This window comes from Lytechinus variegatus, chromosome 17 (assembly GCF_018143015.1).
Source record: "Lytechinus variegatus isolate NC3 chromosome 17, Lvar_3.0, whole genome shotgun sequence".
Taxonomy (NCBI): domain Eukaryota; kingdom Metazoa; phylum Echinodermata; class Echinoidea; order Temnopleuroida; family Toxopneustidae; genus Lytechinus; species Lytechinus variegatus.
The window spans coordinates 10,982,883-11,002,612 of NC_054756.1; the positions used below are offsets into that span (position 1 = coordinate 10,982,883).

The window sequence follows — 19,730 nt, forward strand, 5'->3', positions numbered from 1 at the left end:
GTAACTGTACTAGATCTAGATCCTCGATGATATACTGACAATTAAGCCTTGTTTTACAGACTTTCTCATGAAATCAGTGTTTACTGCAACTACTGGAATTTCTCTTTAAAGAATATTGCTCTTAATTCTTACCGCCCCATAGGCCCTAAACCTTCCAGAATTAGGGAAACAATAATAATGTTCAGGAGTTGTGCAGTTACCATTTAATAAGTAATAAAGAACTTACACGTCTCAGTCTGAAGTAAAAAAATAGATTATTTTGTAAATCAGAGTTCCACTGCATTTAATTACCAATATTTCACTCCCATTGAATGGTGCATTTAAGATGATTAATCCCTCCACATAATTATCTAAGTTTTGAAGTGCTGTCATGTTTGTTAGCCCCTCCTCAAATCCCGAGCTTCTAACATGTTCCAATCAATTTGCATGGCACTCTTTAGCAGTCTGATGAGAACCGATATGAAGGAATCCTAAGGCTGGCGGTCATAAAACTTGATTAACCTCTTCCTAGCTCGATTCTAGCCGTTGATATTCCAAGGTACACGCTGGGATGTATGAATTAAGCCATCTCGGCTTTCTGAACATTATTCATGTAACGCTTTATATTCTAATTACAACATTTTCTTTCGAATTTCAATGTCATTAAATTTCCTTTATAACATTTATCTAATGGGTTTTAACTCCAAGTTTTCTCCGACATGTGAAGATTAAATGGAAAACAAGAATTGTCACCATTTCTAGATTAATTATTTTTATTTAGTATATAAACTGGTAATTGGGATCGTATTTTGTAAACAGCAAGTACTCATATGTACTTGCCAAATCGTTCGACACATTACAATGCTGGAATATATATTAATTGCCCACAAATTTGTTATATCAATCGAAACTATATGGTATATGTTTTTTAATCAATTTCACGTAGTTATGAGTTCAATTAAAAAGAAAAATAAATCTTGTCAACCTTGTGAAGAACATATTCTACACAGCAAAAACTGTGGTGTTAACCGGTGTACATAGAGGACCACACCAGTTATTTTACACCGGTGTAAAATTGATGGTGTTAGTTTTACACCTACAGGTGTTATTACGACACATATGGTTGTTACATTTACATTCTTTGGTGTTACGTTCAATATCTAGGGTGTTATTTTAACACCTCAGGGTGTGGTCCTCTATTAACACCAATTGGTGTCAGTTTTAACACCACAGTTTTTACAGTGTACGTGAAGAAGAATAGGCCATTCGAAGTTTGTTTTGCGTTATACAGACTACGTCGTTTCGTCACGCATTTGCATTGAACAATAAAACAGAAGGCTATATAGTGATCAAACGTGTAGGGCTAGGGTCAATTATTAGGTCGGACAATCTTATTAATTAGTCCAACGGTCAACGATTTCCGTTATACTTGGCAATAGAGAGATCCCTGTTTCTAAGGGCACTCTTTCGAGAAACGTTTAGGGTGTGCCAAGTTCCCGCTCTTGATTCTCATTGTTTCTTGCTAAGTCCGGTCAGAATGGATGTCCTCGCAGGATTACAACTGTCCTGGAGATACTTTGTAAACAAGATTACAAAATGATTAACGACACGTATAGGATAATTACCAGATTGACACTTGTAAACAGGCAATGCTTGAATATGAAAATTGAGCTTAAACTATTAATATTGTGATGCAAACCTAAGTTAAACGGTTAAACTTTGTGCACTTTTTTCAAATGCATCCAACGCCCCATGACAACCTTTAACTCGTGCTTCCATATCTGCACGTTATTGGTATAGTAACACTTTTCAAGAGCTAAATATTCAACCTTCCAGATTAGAAATATGCTATAACAAGAATTCATAAAAGGTGCTACCAGTATGGTTGTCAGTGCTAATGTTCCAGTCACATTTCCCCAACGGCGGCCGTATGGCAAGTCGAAAACAGACGGTTATTCATTTTTATTCAAGCCACCTATATGTAGCAGGTACATTTTTTTTAACGGCTGTTCTCGACTCGCCGCAAGGCCGCCGTAGATGAAAAAATGTTATTGAGGTATAAATGTGTTCACTTTAGCCTTCCCTTTCTTGTAACACTGGAAAGCTCGTCTTCGCGGAGCGAAATTGCATCCAGACATTGATATTTGTTTATGTTGATTTTGTTATACCATATGATTTGAATTTAAATGGAATAAGACTGATATGAATAAAATCAATTAATGGCCTCGATGTGATTGGAATAGTACCTCTTGGTGGGAGCAGAATTGTTCCCAGACACTAAGAAATAAAAGTTCAAAATTGAACCCCGAAAGGTTGATGCAAAATCAGCATCGTATGGGTTCAAAAATTGAACCCTGCGGTTGGGGTTCATATTTGCACCCAGTGGGTTCAAAACTGCACCCCTCAAGGAGTTCAATTTTGAAATTTAGGGGTGCAGTTTTGACCCCGCAGGGTGCAAAAATGAACCCCAACCGCGGGGTTCAATTTTTCAATCCCAAATCAAGGGTTCATTTTTGAACCCATAGGGTGCTGAATTTGCATCAACCTTTCGGGGTTCAAGTTTAAACCTTTATTGCTTAGTGTGCAGACATTGATACTTGTTTATGCTGATTATCTTTATACCATAATGATTTGAATTTAAATGGAATAAGACTGATATGAATAAAATCATTTAATGGTCTTGTTTTGATTGGAATAGTATAACATATTTTAATTTCAATAATTATAAGATGCGGTATATTACGCGCCCATTTATTTGGTGTTTTCTGAAAGGCATCGGAATAACTCAAACGTCAATACATTCTTTTTGAGAAAGATATACACAGACCGGCCACCGTCAATCACGATCAAAATTCTGAAAACTTAATAAATATCGGATGTGAAATGACACATCCTGCAATATTAAGGGTTCCATTTTTTCTGAAAAACAGTTATATGGATTTCATTATCAATATCACGATTACGATAGGTGAAATTATAATACCATCTCTAAAATTTTTATTTTTTTATTTTTAAAATGGTAACAAGGTTTGCATTTTCACATTTTGATGAAAATGATGTCTGTTTTATGGTTTGATTGTTCAAGATCACGATCAGTGAATTATATATAAACAATTATGTCTAGTGAGGTCAATTACGTTCAAGTAAATTTTGTATGACAAACAATATTCTGAATAATATTCTTTACCTCTTTTTTTAAAATCATTTTCAGGGAAGCAGTACTGTACATTCAACAATGCCTTGCGATGCCATCCGACCATCGTAGCCCAATCCGCATCAGGTGTCGAAAACCAAGGATGGAAAATTTACAGATCACCAAAGTCAAAAGGTAAATCCACTCAATGCCACGGCATTATTAAACATATAATTTGAAAACCTGTTCTTGAGGGGTTATAGCGTATTAAAAGTACATGGGAAGTGCTTCATAAAGTTATTGATTATGTTACTAACGCGATTCGCAATCATTTTGTTGAATATGACTTTCTTTATCATGCAGCATCAAACATTATTACCTCAGATCATTATAGTCTTTCTTTTATTTTTATAACCACCAATCATTATTTAGTTTTAAGATTCATTCCTTATCTAAGAATGCCAAACAGTTTACTTGTTTTGCAAAACACTAAAGCATCCTGATTTTCAAATACATTTGAAAAAATAGAGACATAGCCAAACATTAAAATGGAAGTTCGCCCTGATAAAAACCTTGTTGTAAAAATAGCAGAAAAAATAGTAAAAATTATTGGTGAAGGTTTGAGGAAAATCCGTTAAAGAATAAGAAAGTTATTAGAGTTCAAAGTTTTGGATTTGTGACGTCATAAACGAGCAGCTGCCCCATGTGTTATGTAATATAAAATGCATGAATTTCAAATTTTTTATGGTTCCTGATGACTTAATTATGTTTTCTATTCATGATCGGGTGTGAAATGATTTGTCTATTGATATACAAAAGGTATAGTGAAAACCATTTTTAATTTTCTGAGAAAATGACATTTCATTGATTTTTTACCATTCGCTATGTAGGAATGCTGCTCGCATATGACGTCACAAATCAAATAATTGAAATTCTAATAACTTTTTAATTATTTGATGAATTTTTCTCAAACCTTCGTCAATATTTTTTATTATTTTTTCTGCTATTTTTACAATAAACTTTTTGTCAGGGTGAACTTCCCCTTTAACAAAATCACAAAATATATTACCATTACAAGAAATATCCAACATGATTTCATAAAATTGCACACCTACAATAGTATTTTGCATCAGAACCAAGAGTCAGTGAACAGCACCTTTACCATGAGGTGCATTCGAGATACGAAAGTCGTTTTCATTTTTTTAATCACTGCAAGTGGCAATGAGCTTGTTTCTTCTCTTAATAAACATTTACAGTAAATATTTGTTAATGTTTGAGCACCAATTTCTCCATGGGAGTCTTGAATTTAAGAGGAAAATGTTGATTTGTAATTTATGCTATTTAAATATATCATGTGCTTGTGTAATTTATTTCTGGTCTTCGATGTGTCCAGGTTTCATATTTCAAATGGTAATAGTATTTAAATCTTACCTTTCTGTATTTTGATAAAACGAAATTGAGTCAGAGTTTGAGTTTGAATATTTTTATTATTTCAATACATGTTTAATGGTAAAAATAGTAATATCCAGAGTTGATATTCATACCATATAAACCGCAATGACCAGGGGCGTGTGAGTTCGGCCTGTCACATGGCAGTTTAGAGAGACAACATAGGGACGGAAAATTCCAATCATTTAAATAAATGATTTCGCCTCCCCTGGCATGACTCAATGTCATTACTACCTGATGACCGCTTCAAATAATATTTTTATCTAACTTTGATCTTATTTACTCCTCCGATGGACCAGATCGTAGCAGTTTCAGAAGGGAAAACATCAATTAAATCACCCACGGCAATAGTGATTGTATGCTAATAAAAAGAGTCAATTTTTGATGCCGTTTTTTTTCTATGGAACAGTTGAAAGTGTTTGAAAGTAACGTGAACATTCGATTTCATTTTGCATTTTAATTTGTCCTCTTTTGATGAAGACCAGAGTTTATGTGTAATTTATTTTTTGAGCAAGCAAGAACTAAAAATTGTTTACGAATTGTCCGATTGAAAATGTAGTCATACTCACGCAATGCAACACCGGCACACACACACACTCACCCATCCACTCACACCCGTTCGCATACCGTTACACCATAGCTCCATGGTTACACAACTACACTCACACTTACACACGGCCTCTCTCTCATACACAAACTCACCCACCTACCCACCCAAACATATTAGACTTTGATACCATCACCCACATCAATATATGCACACACCTCTACCTCCTACACATACATGTAGGCGTACACCCTAACACACACTCTCTGGCACGCACACAGATTCTTCACTTTCCGATAAAAATTCAACCTTCTATTGTAAAATAATCATATAATCATGAAAAGTGCTAGACTCGCCTCTCAATCGATCTTTTTACTGAACACTAAAGCAACGAAATCATATCGAAATAAAGTAAACTTCATACTTTTGTTTTCTCTTTCTTCAGATTATTACGTGGGAATAACATGCCCACGGCAATGCTGGCAGAACATTCGTGTTTACTCCAACGTGCAAGCCTACAACGGAGTTGCTACTCTTACGTTTTATTATTATGTATGGGAAACTAAGGAGAAAGAAGGGGATAGACTCTTGCCCCAGCTCCGCATTAAAGGTATCTATTTCGTCATTTCCTGAACAGGTTAGAAACCTTAAAGACGCCATATCGTCTATAATTCCTTTTATAAGTCCTCATTTCGAATCTCTTGGAAAAGTATTCTGTGGATTTTTTCTACAATGATGGTGCTGTATCGTCTAATACATCATGTATATTATTTTATGAATAAGCATGCATATGCATTTGTGTGTACGTATATAATTATATAATTATACATCAACGACCGAGACAATAAAACGACCATTGATTCTGAATATACATATTTCTCAAAGTAAGCTTAGTGAAATAATTTCGCCAAATGTTTATATTTTAGAAGAACATAACCGGAAATGAACTTTTGAATTCCCAGGAACTTTGCAAACTGGAGACATATTCACAACGTTCCACATGCATGGAGTCTATAAAAGTATAAACATGCAACGTACAATATATTAACAAACTAATGTTCCAGCATTGAACACGTTGAAGTCAAGAAAGGGCAAGATTGAAACAAAATACTCCAAGATAAACGTTTTTTTTTTTCGTTTTCTTCTGTGTTGCAGGATGCAATAATGGTGAGATATGGAGATCTACCGAGTACAAGCAATCACATGAGACTGGCGAATGGATAGGGGTCGTTGTACCCATCTACTGTTCCAATATATTCAGCGTAAGTTTTCTTTTGAGTATACCTAGAGGTTTATAAACGGTACCCCAGTCAAACCTCTGTATAAATAATATTTTCGCATTTACATTTTTTTAATTGGCATTACAGCGTAAAGTCCATGCTTAGTTTAGATAAACTTGAAATGTCCAGATGAACAATCCTACTAGTATATTTCAAAAGATAGTAGACACAGGAAAGTCAAATGCATTTCATTTCAATTAATAAACAAACAGTTTCTCTTTGATCAATGCATTTAATGAATTTGTTTTTTATGGAGGAATTCATGTTGTGATATAACTACTGTGCATACTTTTGCAGTTTCCTTTATTCTTTCTAAAATATTTCTTGCTTGATCAATATCGTACAGGTTCCAACTCGGGTTCCAACTGAGGGCTACTAATCATGAATACGAACAATCTAGTATATGATGCATGTAACAATGATATTTCATGACGATGTATGCACGCATAAACAAAATAAGATACAAAAGAAATATATTCCAGATTAATTTTACATGGATACATGAACATGATGCAGGTCTGTATCAAAGGTACTATTCTGTTCATCGTGTCCGACGAACGCCACGTTGTTTTTACAACCAATCTTGGCTCCGACTTAACAGATTCGATCGAATAAAAGGGACTGCCCTCGAGATGGACTTGGCAAGGTTTACAGGGCAATATACTCCAACTCGTATCTGATTACATAGACAGGGACCAGAGATACGACCCTTATTTAGACTTCACACTTGTGGATATTTCATCGCAAAAACTAAAAGCAGCTCCGTGAAATCCTGTAAGGATTACTAAAATCTAGAACAAGTCTGATACACCGTCTATCGACCCTTTACAACTCGTACTCTGACGTCAACCCAAGCCAAGGCAAGCTCATCTCTTCCAAATCATGTTTTTCTGCCTTGTCAATAAATACTTTTGTTTCAAGGGAGAGTGTTGAAAGATTAAAGAATTCCTATTGTTGGGTACTAAGAACTATTGTCATTACTGTGGCAAAGTATTGATACTGGTTAGACAACGAAAGTTCAATGGCATTCCCCATCATTGCCTGAGATGCCATAATGTTCAGAATGAAGCTGGCCACTGATAACGTAAATTGTCTAAATAGGCTTCTAAGTACCTGACCTAGCAGAGCAGCATACGAGAGTCATTTTCCAATACATGGACGATGTCATTAGAATGATGTTTGCTCCTTTGTGGAATACTGTTAAACTAAATTACGGTGGTGGGCATAGAGATGGCGTCCACAAAATGATTTCTTTCAAAACCACAGAAATATCTACCACGCGTTTGTCCATAGCGACACAAATACTGGTCCAAGTGTTAACATTCTTCATTTAGACATGTGGATCATTTTTATTTTTCAGTAAATAGCAAAGTTAACATTTTTTTTTCATTCGACCATTCTTTTCTGAGAGGTTTATTATCACGACCGCGTGTGCATTTCCATCCTTGCACTTCGGGGTATCTTGGTTTTCTAGCTGGTGTTCATGATGTCACGAAGCTTTGTAAGAATTTTGTAACAGCTAATAACAATTTAAGTTCATTTCAAAACACATTTATGAAAAAAATAATGACCCCCTGCCACGACTTGAGTTTTTTCCCGAAATGTCAGAGTTACCTATATTTTGAATGACATATGCAGTATCTAAATTTTGTACTAATTCTGCTTATTCACAAAAAGGTTTACACATGTACTTACGTTTCAGCGTACAATTTTGCATCGAATTGGCGAAAGGACATTTGTACACATTAATTATGCAATGTATTCATTTCAACTGTCTAACCACGTGTTCATAATGATACTCTTCCATACTCTTGTTCTCTAGCATGGTTAAGGATTGTTATTTTCTGATGTTTAGAAATGAATTGGTGAAGCTTTCAGGATCCCTTATTAAAATACACCATTATGACACTACACCATGAGTGACCTGTACTGTTACCGACTGAAGAAGAAGAAGAGGAGGAGGAGGAATGAGAAGTAGTAGTAGAAGAAGAAGAAGAAGAAGAGGAAGAAGAAGAGAAGGAGCAGGAGAAGCAGCAGCAGCAAGAACTTACTCTTACCTATGTCATTTATTTACGCTCCTTCAATATTTAGGCAATTGTGTATGCATGGATTATAAATATCCAAGTGATTCTTTATCATAAAAATCGAAATTTGTATGAATGATATCATGACTACTGATGTCATTTTGAAAACTCACCAGAGACTGGACATGTTCCAAGTATTAACGCGTCACGGGTTATTATCCTTGATCTGCTCCTGTTCATCAAATCTCATACTGTCAGGTTTCCTTCAGTAACTTCTGTTTAGTCCGGCTCAAAACATGCGAACGGGATGAGCAAGTTTAGAATCCCGTAGGATATGCAGGACGACAGTCTGAAAGAGAAAAAAATGTTTAATCACATCTCTATTTAAAGAGACCAGGTCCGGGTGGGGGGGGGGGGCAGTCAAATGTATTGATGTCCACATGCGTGACCAAATTATTTCCAAACACTCCCTAAACAGGTTTTTCTCTGTGTGCAAACAAGTTGTCGCCAGAATATGACCACTAAACAGGTTTTTGTCTACTTGCTAACAATAAGCTTAAATCCGGGGGAAAAAGCATGGGGTAAAAAAAAAATACACTAAACACGTTTTGTTAGTCTTTAAAAAGCTGTGGAAAAAGCATACCCTAAATACGTTTGACCCCGCGATTGACCATTGACCAGTTTTTCAAAACCACCCCTTTTTTAAAAATCGGTGTTTTGGATACCGTTAACCAGTGCACGCACGGCCCGCGTCCAAAACTGTAAACCCCCCATCCTTTTGATTGCGTTTTTTTGGTCAAGCATGTGTACATCAATATATTTGACTGCCCCCCCCCCGGGGGGGGGGGGGAGGTCCATCGTTTCATGCTAAACAACTGACAAGTAATAATATGTACATGGTTTACAAAGCAAACAATAAAACAAATTGGTAGTACATGTATCATAAAACAACATATAAATATATAAATGGCAGGAATTATTCGTCCTTGCATATTATCTAAAATTTCTAGGGAGACAATAGAAGGTATCATGTAGCGATAGCGACATTTATAATTATCCAGCACAGTAGCACACTCTCTACAATATCAAAGTACACATTCATCTTTTTTCAAATCTCAAAAGTTCATATTTTTCTTTATAAAAGTTTACAGAATTTATTTCCACATTCCAAAGTACATAAAAGATGTCAAACACACCAGAGAGAAATCACATAACATCAAAATACAAAGCAGAATTTAAAAACAGTATAAAATATTAAAAAATACAAAAAAATAATATGTCTAGAATGTGGGGAGCAACAAAGGTCAAAGACCTATCGAGGTTGCTCCCAGAGTCATATGGTTTAATAAGATAGATATTAAAAAAACATTAAACGATCACAAATAAGTACTTAAACATTACTTGCAAACATTTACAAATATATAATAAGTTATACAAGTAATGAATAAGCATATCTATTTCTTTCTACAAATTCCAATGTAGTTCCACCTGGCAACCAATGGATATCATTCACTTCTTTCCACCCCTTCAAAGTGTCATTAACCTGTTTAAAGAAGCTATCCTATCAAAACAATTATTGCAGCGTTGCCATGTTAATAACAGAGGCATAGGATAGGAGTCACATGAGATCTTGAAGAAACATTGGGTAGATTGCAATCAGTGATTCAATACCAAAACGGGGTCATTGTCTCAATATAATTTTCAAGATTCATTCATGGAATACCGTTTTATCTAAGGAGAAATGAAAAGCTGTATTCTTTTGGCGGCTCGATAGTCCGGGATTTCGATTAGCTCTCCAGATAGGATTCCCCATTGGTTCGGTACAGGGGTATACTGGATCCTCCCCAATGCTATCTGAAGAAACAAGTAGTTATCGCAAGAAGGACCGTTCTTAAAATCCCGCTACATGTGTTTTTGTTTGCCTATCTTGCATCTCTCGGGGGCAGTTTTAAGATATTTTGGGAGTCAAGGAGCGGACTTCCTCGACAAGTCAATGTGATATAACAACTAGATTGGCCGTTTTGTTTGGCTATGATACTCAAGAATATAGGGCGTTAAACCTAATGATCATTTTCACTGCAATTATGAAGACCAGAATGTAATTGTTCTGCTTTTAAAAGCGACCATTGATTATGTTTTTCCTGACAAAACATCCCACTTACAGCCTTCTACTGATGGATATTTTACACCTCGATGGAAGTGGCGAATACATATTAGGTAGTTTTTGCTCCATGACCCGGATCCAAGACTGTACACTTATTGCACCTGACCGTCAAATGACAATGAACAGCTGTGAGGTCTTTGTCGAAAGTTGGTGAACCGGAACTGCAGTTTCTTGCTAATTTCGAAGCTGATGAAAAGTTGCAAATATATGTACAGGACGAAACTGCTATTTTGATTCACAAAATTTCGTCAAAGACTTCTTGGGTGTCCATTGTCATTTAACATTATATTTCCATGTTCTTGAATCTCTCGTGCGTCGGGGCACACACACGCATACATACACAAATCTTTATGAATATGGTCATGAATTGTATTTGCAGAAAATCCATAAAGCCTTCTGTAATAATTAACATTGTGTTGGTGGGTCTGTAAACCTCTCCACATTTACATACACTGACAACAAATATTTTTTCTAAAGTTGAACAAATTAGATCTATGTTTTCGTATCAGAATAAACTCAGTTTATGGTACACCTACATGTATTGATACTGCCGTGACTGACACAAAATAATCAAAAGAAAAGAAAACATTTAATTCATTAACTATGAGCACTTTGGTAAAAATGGTCTACTGATTTTAGACATGGAATTATTGTCTGCACATCAATCAAATTCCATGTATATGTTGAACAAGTCTGAACAATAAAACCAAGGGATGCAAATGGTTAAAATTAAACAGAATTGATATAAGATGAAATCAATGAGAAAAGGGAGATAAAAATGACCGTGTTCATATTTGACCATGTACATAAGTTATGGTTGTAGACACTGTCCGCATTGGAATTAATCTATATAAAAAAAATCGAAATCCATTAATTGCTTTCAAATCGACCAAAATTAATCAGTGTAATATCGGATAAGGACAAGACCCTTTTTCTTCTATAATTCAACTACAATGAAACCTGTCTATAATGGCACAGAATGCAAATAGCGATGTGGCTTTTATAGGTGGCTGCTATAGACCGGTTCTTATACACATAATGGCTCCATGGGAATAAGTTTTATTGGTCACTAGAGGCAGATGGCTGCTATCAGGGGCGGATCCAGGGTTTTAAAAAGAGGGGGGAGCACATTTTCTCGAGAAAAGAAATCGACAAGCAAGCAAAAAAAAACAACAACATTTCTTCCACGAATCATAGTGTCTTCACTTTTAAAAGGGGGCACACTTATGTTCTAACGGCATTTTTACATTACACAATTTAATTGTGCCTCTCAAGGGGGGGGCGCACGGGTCAGATTTGCCCCCCCCCCCCCGCTGGATCCGCTAGTGACTGCTGTAGACATGTGGAAACTAACGCAGGTTTAACTGTATTATAAAAATTATACATCACCCTATGGAAATGAACATATTATTACATTAATGTATTTGAAAGGTCATTTTCATCAGTCCCTTTTAGGATGTTTTAAGCATGTGATGTCACAGAGAGTCCTTAGTAACAACAGAAGCTTTACGGACATCATATCCATGATACCTTGCTGACAATGACAACATAATAATCATGCCAAAAGATGAAATCATTTTCCAACGGATCTAGATTGATGTTTCCGTTATACTTCATCGATCATGATAATGATCTCTCTAATGTGACATTTAATTATCCTTCATCTCGAAATATAAGGAAATTCAATATTCGTTAAATCTCGTTGTTTGATGTTCTTATTTTTTAAAGGGGAATCCAACCCAAATAAAAACTTGTTTTTAGAAGAAAAAGAAAAATCAGACAAGTTGATAGGTGAAAGTTTGAACAATATTGGACAACAACACGAAAGTTATGAATTTTTAAAAGTTGTAAATATTGGTAATCACTATACTCGTGGAGACTTCAAATTGGCCGCATATGGGATGTCATTGTGATGTAAGGCAAGGACTACTCTTTCATGTACTCCACTACATATTATGGCTAAAATGTCATTTTTCCCAAAAGTTTTATTTCAAATTATATTTTTCTTTCATGAGGACATCAAACAATATACTACCTGGGTTATATTTAGATTACTGCCCTAGGGGAATGGGTACTTAGGAGAAAACCACAAATCCCTGATAATAAAGTACATGGCCTATGGGAAAGTTGTCCTTGCCCCTTGTCATAATTTACTTACCCAGATGCCAATTTGGAATCTACATACTAATAGTGATCCCAATTTTTAAACAGCTATAACTTTCTTATTGCTTGTCCGATTTCTTTCAAATTTTCACCATTCTGTTTAATTTATTTTTCTCCTTCCCGACACAACATTTTATGGCCAAGGCTGGATTCCCCTTTAATTATATGAATTTTCTACCTTCCGATAGATAATCTTCGAAGGCATAATGACTTCTGGTGGCCAGGTCATTGCAGTCGATAATGTTGCCTTAACAGATGGGAGAACATTTTCAAGTGAGTTTGTGAACTTTCATTTTCATGCAATAAACTCTTCACTATAACTTCTTATAATGACCAAGAGTTGGTATTTACAGATCTTTATCATTAGAGAAAAATAAAATTGACAAATTAGGCAACAAAGGAAGAAGTACTACCCTTTTAAAGAAACAATGCACAGTTCCCACATAATTATTCCCCGACTATAAATAGTCCTTAAGTGTGTGTGTGTGTGTGTACCGAAGCGATGACGTCACTTGCCATGGTGTCATAACGGCCTGGTACTAAACAAATGAACCCGCCGAATAAAAGCGTCTTTATCATAGGAGAAAATGACTGCTATCGGAATTTGATCGCTTGCAACCTATTATTCAGACCAGCCAAAGTCATACAAATGCGTACGGACGATCGTCAGCTGCGCAGCGACTTAAAACCAGCCCGCCATGACACCATGGCAACTGACGTCACACTTCGGTACTCTGTACCGGTAGTAACTGCAGTAACAAACAATTTGATTTGCTGATTATCTTCTTAACCTTAGTATTGAGCTTCATAGCAAAGATATCATTGGCTGTTAGTGTTATGCAAATGGTGCCATGTACTGTTGTCTACCATTTAAAAGTTTCTCCCACCAATATACAAGTTGAAAACCGGCTTTGGTAATTGGAATAATTTTTTTTTTTCAAAAAGTTGTTTTTATCTAACAAATAAGGTAATATATTGCTAATATCTCGAATCCTCTCCTCGCAATTTACAGTTTTGTTATACTACTGCATCATATAATAAATTACTATGCTTATAGTAACACAGGAAAAAGTGATTCCAGAGCAGTAAAAGATATTCCCTAAAAACCGATGACATATATAAAAGGAAAAAAAGCAAAATGCTAGCAAGAATGCTTCTTGAAAGAATATAATTAATTATGATTTGTACACACTGGCTAAAACAAATATTTTTCAATAAAGATTTGGTGAATAATGAATACATTTTTTTGTAAATAATGTTAATACGTTCGTCAAAGATAGCAACAATCATCTGAATCAATAATAAGTCTAATTAATACTAAATTTGATGTACACCAAATATCATAACTTCGTTTAAATTATTCATTAAACTATAAATGACATTATTTGGGGCTAACCTCGAGTAGCGTTTCGATATTATGTTGGCCCCGTTTTGTTGTTGTTGTCCTTTCTGTTGTTTATATGTAATGTACTGTTTCATGTAAATTTATTTGACAGTGAGATATTTGGTAATCAATTAAATTCGATACCATTGGTCGGTTGGGATCGGATTCGTTGGTGTGACTATATGTAACTTCACTTCTCTTTATTTTTAGATGTTCTGCCGCAGCCATCCATTTCCGTTGTTCACCCAACCATTCCCCCTGACAGTCCGGTCACACCATTGCAGGGAACACGACCAGCAGTAAGACCACCTGGGCGACCACCACATCGACCACCACAACGACCACCACAACGACCGCCACAGCGACCAACACACCACTTACCGCATGTACCACCGGTCACCGATCAAACGACCGCCACGACGGTTTCGATAACCAAACCAACAGGTATCAATTTTTATTCGGATCTCTTTGTATTTTCTTCTACCCACAAAATACCCTGATTTGTCTTCTGTTTCATATTCACAGTTTTTGCGCAGAACATCATGGTAGAATAAGCCTGCATGTTCACGGTTGTAAACTGCGCACGAGCAGAAAAAGGTCATTGGAGAAAACCATGAAGGTGGCTTTCAAATTCACTGACATAGGCATTTGTGATTTGATGATTATTCATGTATTCCTTTCAAAATATTCATTTTATCACATCCAAGCTGAAGATAGAGCCTTCATAATCACTCGTATTTAACAGTAGTCTAAACAATAGTCAAATGTACCAAAGGCAGACAATAAAACAGATTTCCAAACTTTATCCCTCATGTACTATTCTAGTCACCTGGTCTATACAATGCCTTTTGTTCTTAGAATTTGAATACTCTACTGGTAAAGCTTACGCAACATCTACATTTGAAAATGATAGTGCTTATCCTAATGAAAAATCACAAAGGTCATTTGAGAATAGTTGATCATGAGCTAACCGTGAAGTGGCTTATTATATAATTCTGTAAAATGATTTTGCTCGAATCAAATTCTTCCGAGTTCCGAGTCAGCTAGAGAGAGTATTGAACAAATATTTTCCAGCCAATTTTTCACAGGACTTGAATCACGAATTCACTCGAGCGAATGATAAAAGAGGCACCTAATATGAAATTACATGCAGTAAAGGTATTTTTCCCATTTTAATGATTTACTATGAAATGTTTAATAATTTGTGGAATACGAATACATGAACAAAAAAATGATAACACACTATCCTGTGTTATAATGATTAACGCAGGTTATTTGGTAAAAATCCAAGGGTAATGTAAAAATAAATACATTGTTTGTAATCGTGATATTGCAACTTTTCATATCATATAATTTGATATGAAATTACAATTTTGATGAATAAACAAATTTGATGAAAATTAACCGTCTTGATATAAATTATTGATAATATTGTGCCGATTTTATGAAATATAGTTAACTGTTTTTACCTTGCTTCTTCACGAACAGTGTTGGACTCTCTGAACGAAACATCGGGACTTGTTCCTTCCACGGCGATTGAGGGCGGTGCTAGCAGTGGAAAGGGTAAGGACATTGATCGTTTGATTTTTTTCCCCCAAAAATGGTACACTAAAAAATATTGGGTAAATTTTTTTCCACCACGAGGGTATTTATGTGTCCAACCACTTTGGGGCACTATTTACCCAATGCAGGAAGCATATTGTCCAGTAAAAAAATAATAAGCAGCAATAACTTTACAATAGGCAGAATTTTCATCACACTGGATAAATAAAAAATGCCCCCCCAAGAAAAAAAAAATGCTGGTTGGACACATCATTACCCTCATGGATTATTTTTACCCAATATTTTTTTTTTAGAATGTACACAAGATGGCCATCTTTTATTCCATGGTTTTGTTCTATCCATTCAACATAGCATATCAGTGTAATTAAAAAAAAAGACAGTTAAGATGAATATTGAGCTACTTGCCAACCCATGATGAGATGGATCAGAGCCCAGTTTCAGCTACCCCCTCCGGAAATGGGGCCCATGCTCATAAGGTCGTTTTCATAAAGTTATTTATACAGTTACGGGTGAATTTACGATAGGATGTAAACAGAACGAAATCTCGTGACGAGAATTACTAGCATATTTTTTTTTTATAGTAACCGAGTCCAAGTTAACTCTAAACTTTTAAATTAATTCTATAAATCTGGAACATGCGCAAAGGATATTCTCTTCTTCATCAGACTTAAGAATATCAGTTTGTACATTCACTGTCTCCATTTTGGAGATGTTTTGTCCATGAGCCAAAATGTTTGAAGTTATTTGTTAAATGTTATTTAGTTTCGTAGGGTTTTTCACACTCTTGGGATTTGTAAGCAATGTTGGGCAAGAATATAATGCTCACAGATGTCAATGCGTGTGCACTCTCAGATATTTTAAGTAAAAATATAATCCAACCATCTGTTAATACAAACATCACAATTTATTTTGCATACAATTTTGTTTTAACTAACAGTTGATTTTGTTCATCTGAAAACCATTTTACGGGTCGATAAAAAGAAGAAAGATCTGAGAGTGTTTCTAAATATTTCGTAGCTATACATGTACCAGTAGGATTAGACATCAAAGAAGTATATAGTTGACCGAGAGTAGATAGTTCACGAACTTAAGTTTTTGTTTAAAACTTTGTATTTGCCACTACTTGTGAATTGGAGGTGCGCCCCTCCCCCCGAAAGGGACATGTTGTAATTGATTTTACGTCATATTTATTTATCGTCCAACTCAGGAGATTCATCAGCGATACCAAAACTGCTAGTTGCTCTGGCTCTCTGCATCTGTTCTCTAACCCTCTGTGTCCACTGCATCATCTACAGAAAACAAAAGTAAGCATATGTGTATACTATTTACATTCTTTTGCAATGTAAATAGCTTAATCTTCAGTTGGAAGTGTCGCTGCATCAATATCACCAGGAAGTCGAAATACGCAACCGTCATATCTCTATGAATATAATTTGTCAGAAATGATCACTAGATTAAGTTGGGTAAAGATTTTTATGTCCATTTTGGACTAAACTCACATTACAAAGAAAAATAAAGTCACAATCGGGAAGTATTTAGTCACAGGAACTAAAAAGGAAAAGGCAAAGAAATTCAAACAATTGTCAGTATGAGTGAGAAATAGCAAATACAATTATGAATGTCACGATGGAACAAAATATACCTTTAATTCAACACTTCTCAATTAGCTTCATGCCTTTTTAAAATATTTTTTCAAAACCTATTGTGATATCTCAAAATGTGTTATCAATACAGGAAATGCCAAAGCATGGGCAAGGGACACCAACCCTCAAGACAGTCTCCAATATCTGGCCAGCTATCATCTGCTTCATCCGTTTGTGAGATAGTCATCACTGATCATAGTCGAAACTCTTGGGCCATCAATCACAGCGAAGGACCCGATATTCCAGGTACGTCTCGCGGCCTGACAGTGGACCATCTCACCCCCAATGACCGCCCGAGACTAGCTACCTGTACCCTAGGATCAAAAGCCTTCAACAGCAACCTTACCCGTGTGAACAGTGAGCTTCGACCATCAGGACGGGCAAGTAGCCTGCCAAGTCGACCCACACCGAATATCTATGAGTCAATTGATGAGGTCAAAAGTGGACTCTCGTCCCACCCTTCAAATTTCTTTCTGAATCTCAGTAAGAGAAGTTCGTTTGTAAAGAAGGTGGTTCACACGCTAGAGCTGCCATTTAGGAAGAATCATTTGGAGAAATCTCGAAACTCTCCTCTAGGAAGTAAAGATAGAAGCTTATCTGATGTCACGGGTAAATCTGAAACATCAAAAATCCATAAGAGAGCCTTCAGGAAATCGAACAGTCATTCTGCAGGAATCCGTTTCTTTCCAACTAGCATGTCATCCTTGAATTCTCAAAATGACAACGGACCTTCCCCAAGTCGTCGTAACCTCTCACCAACACTTCCCAATCGACCAATGTCAAACATTTTCGGAAAGACTTCATCAAAGATTCCTGGTTTACGAACTAGTTTAAGTAAATCACGTAGCCATTCGGATGTTAATACTGCCGTTTCCGCAGGACGCAAGCTCCTTCCCTCGGGGGTTTCGCCATATTCATGCTCGAAACTTCCGAACATATCTTTTGAACTCGGAGACTCCAGACCGAGTGTGCTTTATGCGAAATCATCCGCTGAAACATCCCCTAATCATTCTATCGTCGAGGAGCCCAACGAAACGACTTCGTCTTCTCGGATTTCTGAACACTTCTACCATGACCTCGACAGTCAGTTCCGACCAACAGTCTCTGCAAACCTTTACCATGTCTTAGATCCAACGTCATTCGAGTCTTCATCGTCTTCGGAGGATGAAGACTTAGAGAAGAAAATATCAACCGTGAAGCGAAACACGGTCCTCCAGCGCACTGAGAGTGGATACACAGTTGTATCGAAAAGCAGTTACAATTCAGACTTTGAAAACTCAGTGGGTAGCAATCTATCAAACATTCAATCCCTCGATAGGGTATACTTTAGACTTGAATCTCTTGACAATCCGCAACATGACAATGAATCTGAGTTTGGTGCTCGAGATGGACTGCTCGAGCATGAGTTCGATATGAGTTGTGATATGCAAAGACGTAGTAATAAGTATGGTAGAAGGGTAAGCGATCTTGAGACAACGTGTACCTTATCAATGTACGAGGAAAGCGGTCGTCTTCTCGATGAAACGGACATTTCGAGTACCATTGATGACAGACCGGATGTACTTAGAGGAGTCAGAGCATGAGAAATTTTGCAAACAATTATGTATGTTATAAGTGAATGTAAATGCACATAAAATATGATCCACCGTGTAGTAAATCGCACTAGTCAGTGTAGCGATGTATAATGTTACCGGTGAGGGGGTGTGCCAGGCGATTGACAAAAAAAAATATTAAAAAAATCGATATTTTCACGTACCGTATCGCCCTCTATCGTCAGCATTATATATTTTGACTCAAGTGATCTGTCAATGTAACACACCATTGGGTAACATGAATCTGTTACCCTGGATTATAACATCCATAATTACATAACCAGAAATGCCCATAATATTCAACCTCGTCTTCATCGCATCTCAATTTTCCATCTTTTACACTGTTAGAAAATTTGTCCTTAAAATAAAAGAAGTTCCTGCAGCAGAGTCTCGAGAACACCTGTAATCTTACCAAATTCCGTAATCTTACAGGAAATTGGTATTTGGTGTATGGAACCTTACAAATTTCCTTTAATAAAACACCCTTTTCCCCTTTTTAAACAGACCTGATCTGTTAAATTGCGTAAAAATTCCTGTTTTATGAATTAACAGAATGATTCTGTGATTGATCTTTGCAAAATATTCTTTCTTTTTTCTGTAAAATCAGGGTATTTTTAACAGTGTACAAAGGCTCAATTCTATGGAATAAACTCACCATTTCCCTTAAGAATAGTAAGAAAATATCTCAATTCGAAATACGATGCAGGCAATGTCATTTGTTCATCAAATGCAATGATCTGTAAAATTATTTTCTTTGTTCCCTTCCTTTTTCTATTTATGTGCTTTGCATATTTTGTGCACGATACAAC

The 19,730-nt window shown here is 36.1% G+C and overlaps 1 protein-coding gene across 1 annotated transcript in view; it reads left to right on the top strand.

Moving 5' to 3' along the window:
* Positions 1–19,039, top strand: part of LOC121431435 — a 33,543-nt gene extending 14,504 nt beyond the window's left edge. The window contains exons 2-9 of the mRNA XM_041629003.1: positions 3,191–3,307; positions 5,554–5,718; positions 6,264–6,370; positions 12,928–13,012; positions 14,334–14,567; positions 15,612–15,686; positions 16,894–16,990; positions 17,421–19,039. Of these exons, the coding sequence (XP_041484937.1) occupies positions 3,191–3,307; positions 5,554–5,718; positions 6,264–6,370; positions 12,928–13,012; positions 14,334–14,567; positions 15,612–15,686; positions 16,894–16,990; positions 17,421–18,912 (2,372 nt within the window). The 3' untranslated portion in view covers positions 18,913–19,039. The remainder of the gene's footprint in view (positions 1–3,190; positions 3,308–5,553; positions 5,719–6,263; positions 6,371–12,927; positions 13,013–14,333; positions 14,568–15,611; positions 15,687–16,893; positions 16,991–17,420) is intronic.
* Positions 19,040–19,730: the final 691 nt, after the last annotated feature.